At 41.2% G+C, this 6,256-nt stretch overlaps 1 protein-coding gene across 1 annotated transcript in view; it reads left to right on the top strand.

The window, feature by feature from the left end:
• LOC122073987 (geranylgeranyl transferase type-2 subunit alpha 1) overlaps nucleotides 1-6,256 on the top strand; it is a 10,897-nt gene extending 4,641 nt beyond the window's left edge. The window contains exons 7-8 of the mRNA XM_042638743.1: nucleotides 4,502-4,688; nucleotides 5,712-6,256. Of these exons, the coding sequence (XP_042494677.1) occupies nucleotides 4,502-4,688; nucleotides 5,712-6,100 (576 nt within the window). The 3' untranslated portion in view covers nucleotides 6,101-6,256. The remainder of the gene's footprint in view (nucleotides 1-4,501; nucleotides 4,689-5,711) is intronic.

The raw sequence follows: 6,256 nt of genomic DNA, 5'->3' as shown, positions 1-6,256 counted from the left end.
TTTGATGAATAAATAATTCATTACCGAGGAGAAGAATATACAAGGGGGGAAGAGGGGGGGAAGAGGCCTTAGCCAACTAAGAAAACAAAGGCCAGAGGCCAAAGCGAAAGCGAAAGCGAAAGCGAACAACAAACTGAACATAATCAATCAGCAGCAGGGCTACAAAATTAGGGGGGGGGGGAATGCGAGCTGGGGCCAAGTCCAAGAAGCCATCAAGTGGGGGGGATGAAGTCAACCTGCAGGTTCCAAGAGGCAATAATGTGAGTTTCTTGGTGTGCGGGGAATCGAGCGGGTATGAAGGAATGAAGCTTTAGACGTGACATCGAAGTAGATAGCTTTCCAAATCTTATCCGAAGAACGGGATTTGGAAGTCCATCTACGGATGTTATGTTCCATCCCAAGGTGGTTAATGGTGGCGGCGAAGGCTAATTTTCCAATAGAATCACAAATAGAGGAACCAGAGAATGTCATATCTATCTAGTTCCACTCCCTGTGAAAAAGGGAGAATGGATCTTCTAGTCAGCCAGCATTTGGACAGGACACTAATCCTAATGAGGGAGGAAAGGGGACAAGAGAAGAGGTGGGGGATGTCCTCAATACCCCAGGGGCAAAGGCAGCAAGTAAGGTTGACTGGGATATGACGATGGATGGGGAATGCTTGGGTGGGAAGGCAGTTTGACAGGAACCGCCAAAGTGTGAAGCTATGGCAGGGAATATGCCCTTTAAACAAACTACCTTGTGCCAAGGGACAACCCGGGGGGATTTGAATGAAAGACCAGGGGGAGGAGGAAGAAAACACCATTTGAGGAGGGAAGCCAGATGCATTTGTCTACCCTTTATCTATGGCCAGGGGGAAGGGGAGGGAGGGAGATCCACAGGTCAAAAAGGGGAGGAGGAGGAGAGGTGGGAGGGGACCAGTCGGTGGGCATTAGAAGAGAGATCCGAAGAGTAGATGCCCGCTGGATGCCATGGGTCCTTCCGTAGGGAGATAGACTGGTCATTACCAATCTTGAAGGAAATGGCAGAGAGGGCTAGGGGTTGATGGTCAAGGATCTTGCGCCAGATCCAGGAAACATCGGAGATGGAGAGAGCAGTCCAAAGGGAGTTAGATTTCAAACGGAGTTAGATTTGAGCAGACCGGAGTAAATCCAGTCAACCCATATACTCTTATGTTTGGACACAATCTTCCAAATAAGCTTGAGGATTTCAACAGAGTTGGTGGTTTTGATTCTTCTAATCCCTAGACCACCTTCGGATTTAGGAAGGCAAACCTTCTCGTAGCTTAAGGGTCTAAGGAATTTAAAGGAATTAGAGCCCTTCCAGAGAAAGGAACAGAGGATGCCTTCAAAGGCCTTAATAACTGAAACAGGAAGGGCAAAGATACCTGACCAGTATAGGTGCATAGATTGCAGGACCGATCTAATCAAGGTTAGGCGGCCAGCAAAAGAGAGGAGCTTGCCTTTCTAGAGATGAAGCCTTTTTCCTAAGATTATCCAGCATAGGGGCGCAGTGATGGGCAGAGAGCCTGGAGGAAATAAGAGGAAGACCCAAATATTTAACAGGTAGGGAGCCAAGTGGGATACCTGCAAGCTCAGAAAGAGCATCACGGACATCAGAAGAGACACTAAAAATGAAGATATTGGATTTGAGGAGGTTAACGCTTAGCCTCGAGAAGGATTCGAATGATTGGAGAGTGGACATGATGGTGGAGATGGAAAGAGGATCAACCTTGGAGAAGATCATAATGTCATCAGCAAAGACTAGGTGGAAGAGGAGGGATTTGCATTTTGGGATGGGGGAAATGAGATGGAGGTCAGTAGTAGATTGAATAGAGCGGGAGAGAGCCTCCAAAGATAGGGAGAAAAGCAGGGGAGAGAGGGGGCATCCTTGGCGAATGCCATGGCCCGAGGGGAAGTATCCGGCAGGACTCCCATTCACCAAAACAGAGAACCGAAGGGAGGAGACACAAACGTGGATCCACTGGACAAAAGATGGCGGGAAAGACATCTGGAGCAACATATTAGAGATGAACTCCCAGCTGATGGTGTCAAAGGCTTTATGGATGTCAATCTTGAGGAGAGCCGTAGGGGCATTATTTCCGGTCGAAACCATGGACTCTCGTGACAGAGGATGATGTTATTAGAGATGCTTCTCCCGGCGATAGGTCCGATTTACTTGTCAAAACTTAAATCTAATAGCAAACAGAAAAGATAGGTCCACACCCTCAATAGTGGGCACCTAATAGCTGCCTATCCTTAAAACGAACCCTAAGGTCTGGTATTAATGATATGGAGCAGGCTTTTGGTCAATTCATAGGTGCAATGATTGAGGGAGAATTCCGAATCAAAAAACTTTTGAGGGGCTGGGCTGTTTGCAGTGTTTGAAATTTCCATAACGCCATTATACCTTGTTTAGTCCTAGTTTGAGACCTCTTATTTTCTTCAGGACATTGTTTGGATGATTAGAGTCCCTTGTTTTGTTTGGAGTAGTTATGGCCATTGGGTTGAGTTTGGGGTGGGTTTACAAATACTGAACATTGTCCTATTAATTATTTTAGGCATTTGAATCTTAAATTTAAATATAGTCAAACTGGAATAGGTTAAGTCCCGAAAGGTGCGGATTTTTATATAAAGCCTTGTAACTCTTTTAATTGGGAAGTCTAAGGGCCCGTTTGATAACGTTTCAAGAAACGCGTTTCTTCCGTTTCTGTTTCCAGAAACAACAGAAACGGAGCAAAAAGCGTTTGATAAAACTGTTTCGTTTCACTTATTTTTAGAAATAGAAATAGAAATTTTTACTTATTTATGATTCAAGAAACGACCCAGGCGAAACAAGTTGAACTTGTTTCGCCATTTCTGGAAAGGACTTGTGGCAATTCTTTCACTGGTTACCATCGACTTCTAAAAACATGACTTATCAAACACCTTCAATTCCGTTTCTGTTTCTAGAAACGGAAATTTGTGTTTCTGCCGTTTCTTGAAACAGAAACGGCAGAAACGTTATCAAACGGGCCCTAAGATTTCTTGGGGTTATTAAAAGCCCCATCAGATACCTGGAGTGCCAACATGTTTTCTCTTTCAGTATTATTGGCATCCTTTGATATTTCCACTTGATTTCAATTCCTTTTTATGGTTATGGAGTTGAATTGTTTGGGTTTGGTTTTAGTTGGTTTAAGTCTTAGTTCAGGAGAAAACTCAAATTGTAACTTTGTTAGTCTTCCTTGGGAGTAATTTTCATGGGTCAAATCTTTTTTGTTTCAGATAGCTTTGGTGTCGTTTCAGTGTTCATTCTCTGGCCTTCCCATTTAGATAAAAAGCCTTTGACATGCCAATAGATCTCAATTCGGAACCTTTCTTTGGGTGCTCTGAATGGAGAATTTCCATAGATCATTAGAGGCCTCAGGAGGCCAGACCATTTCATCCCCAATGAAGTGCTGGACAGGGGTACCAAAGAGCTTGAGTGACTGTATTCCTTTTTTGAGAGGTTTTATTTACTAATTTCCGGTGACTATTTTTGACAAATCTGTTGTCTGGTCTCCTCTATTTTGTTGATGGTGGAGAACCCCCCCCCCCACCTATTTTCCTTTTAAGAATTTTAGTCTCCTGGCTTCCCTAATTTCATCTCCTTCCCATAGCCAAACTGATGACACAATTGAGCTACTGCCATCCCATGAATCCTTGAAGTCTTGAACCATGTTGACGACAGATGACCAACCATCTAACTCACCTCTCCAAAAAAAATGATGTTGTTGGAGCACTTTTAGGACTTCTCTGATCATGATGCTATCATTTAATGGAAAAGCGGGAGCTGACCCTCTTCCTCTCAGAGAAGCAGCAGAAGGGTTTCCAAAGAATGGCCAAACACTTTAGGAGTGGTACATGCTGACCCTATAAAAGCTATACCCTGCCTTTTGATAAAATTACTGGACTAACTGGAGCCCTCGTGTTGGGACCCACTTCAGAATCATCCCTATGTTCAAGGTTTGGACCATTTGGTTGTATAGGGCACAGCCTCATAGGTTAACTTCTGGAAAACTTATTAGTTTCATTGCTACTAGGAAATGATACAGGTTTATGTATGAATTCTAGATGTTTGTTTAGTACGTCAATGTCTTGCTTGTTCTTTTGTGCAGCAAGTTATAATGCTTATAACAGTCTTACATCTACCATTCTTAGCTTTTCACATTCGACTGTCAAATGTAAATCCTTCCTTGGAAAAGTTTTTCGCTATATCAACCCCTAAAACTTGTTTTAATATTCCTAAACTCTAATCCTTACTGCTGCTGCAAATAAATCCCTGTTTTAGAGTGCTCATAGCCTGTGGATTTTGGATAATTTGAATGTTTTTCAGCTGCTGCTTCATATTAGATCTCAATGAAAAAAGCTAGGTCATTCTTTGTGGTTTTTCTATAAGTTACGTTTTACATGCCTATCCAAGTTGGCCATTTGCAGACCTTGCTAAAATTTGGTTAGCATACTCTCATATTTGGATTATTCTTCAGGTGACCTCCACAAGTGATTCTTTGCTGACGTACTGCAGCCAGTATAGCGACCAAAGTTCTTTAAGTCTACACAACTTGATCTGCTTACGACTCAAGAATATGTCACTATCACGAATTGGATTTTCCGAGCGTTTACTATGGGTACAAATGTTAGATCTCAGCCACAATGAACTTCATTCTATTGAAGGTATTCTTGTATTAAACTCTTCTTTTTCTTTGTTTAGGAGTATCTCTGCATATTGGCAACTGAATTTTGTTGGATTTTGGATTCCTTCTATCATAATTCATGTAGTTTGCATGGGTTACACGTTCGATCAATATTTGAGTATCAAATGATTTGTGCTGTGTCCATGGTCCTAGTTCAAATACAATAAACATTAAGACTACATCTGAAAAATCCATGGCACACAATTCTTCCTTGTTGAGTTCAGATGAATTAATCTTTTGGTGAATCTTGAACCCCTTTAAAGTCTCAAGAACCCATTTGTGTTCCTTTCAGGGCCATTGACAGCATTAAACCTTACTTCGTCAGCTTCTACTGTTTCCTATCACCATTTGGACATCTCAATTCTATTGCTGTAGGTGTTGCATTATCTCTTGTTGCATCCATGGCCTTTTAGAGGATATGAGGATGAATATTCATGTATTTATATCTTGGAGACTAGGACTAGGAACTACCTTTATGGGCCATCCTAGAAAGGGGTTCATTGGACTGCTTCAATAGCTTCTGAAATGTCTTACTTTTCTTTTGGCTCTTTGTTGTTATTGGTGAGGTTCATACTCCGTTATATCATCAAAATCATAGGCTAAAAATGTTATCCTGTTGTCCATAACACAAACTCCTCATTCACGGAAGTGCCATTTACTTCGAGGACAATGCTCTATTGTTGGAGTTTGGGGATGCATTTGGTTTCTTGAATTTGTAACATTTGTTGTACCGAAAGAATTGTATCTTTGCTCATTTTGTACATGCTGGTCATATATTGTTGTACTGTATGGTTGTGATATAAAATTTAATAAGTTTCTTTCCTCGGCTACCCCGCACCAAAAAAAAAAGGGTGGGGGGAAATCATAATGATTTAATCCTTCATAAACATTTAAAAACTGAAAGAGAATATGAGTAAAGAGGAATTTCAAAACCAAAAAAGAAATAAGTAGAGAGAGAACTGAAACCCAAAGTTGATACTTGGTTTTTTGGATCTTGTGATAGGTGTGGAAGCAATGCAACTTCTCTCCTGTTTGAATCTAAGCAACAACAAACTCAGAAGTCTTACTGCACTGGAGCCTTTGAGACTGCTAAAATCTTTAAAAGTGTTGGATATCTCCTACAATGAGATTGGTGCACATTCTATTGACACAACTAGGTATTTGTGTGCATCTCCCCTGTCACATGCGGTAGGAACTGATTGGAAGATTAATGAAATTGTTACTGATGGTGTTAGTGTGAGAGAGTATTGGGAGGCTGTGGTGGTCTTTAAAGGCTTACATTTAACACAGTTAGATGCACTTGGGAATGCAATCGCTGATGAAAGATTTAAGATATTGCTGTCCAAGGTTCTTCCTTGCCTCAAGTGGCTTGATGGTGAAGAATTACACTAACCAATTGCTTTCGTGTTTAGTTATCAATAGAGTGTACTGTATTACTTGTAGTTGTCATACGAGTATTTTTTCCATTGTTATTTATTCTTATTTTTCCTCGGTGTAAAGACAGTTTTTGCAAAATATTAATCATATTGTACTTTAAATTCCTTACTA

The sequence above is a fragment of the Macadamia integrifolia genome, chromosome 3 (genome assembly GCF_013358625.1).
Source record: "Macadamia integrifolia cultivar HAES 741 chromosome 3, SCU_Mint_v3, whole genome shotgun sequence".
NCBI lineage: Eukaryota > Viridiplantae > Streptophyta > Magnoliopsida > Proteales > Proteaceae > Macadamia > Macadamia integrifolia.
The sequence above is the reverse complement of the archived record's forward strand: the minus strand, read 5'-3'. Positions and strand labels throughout refer to the sequence as shown.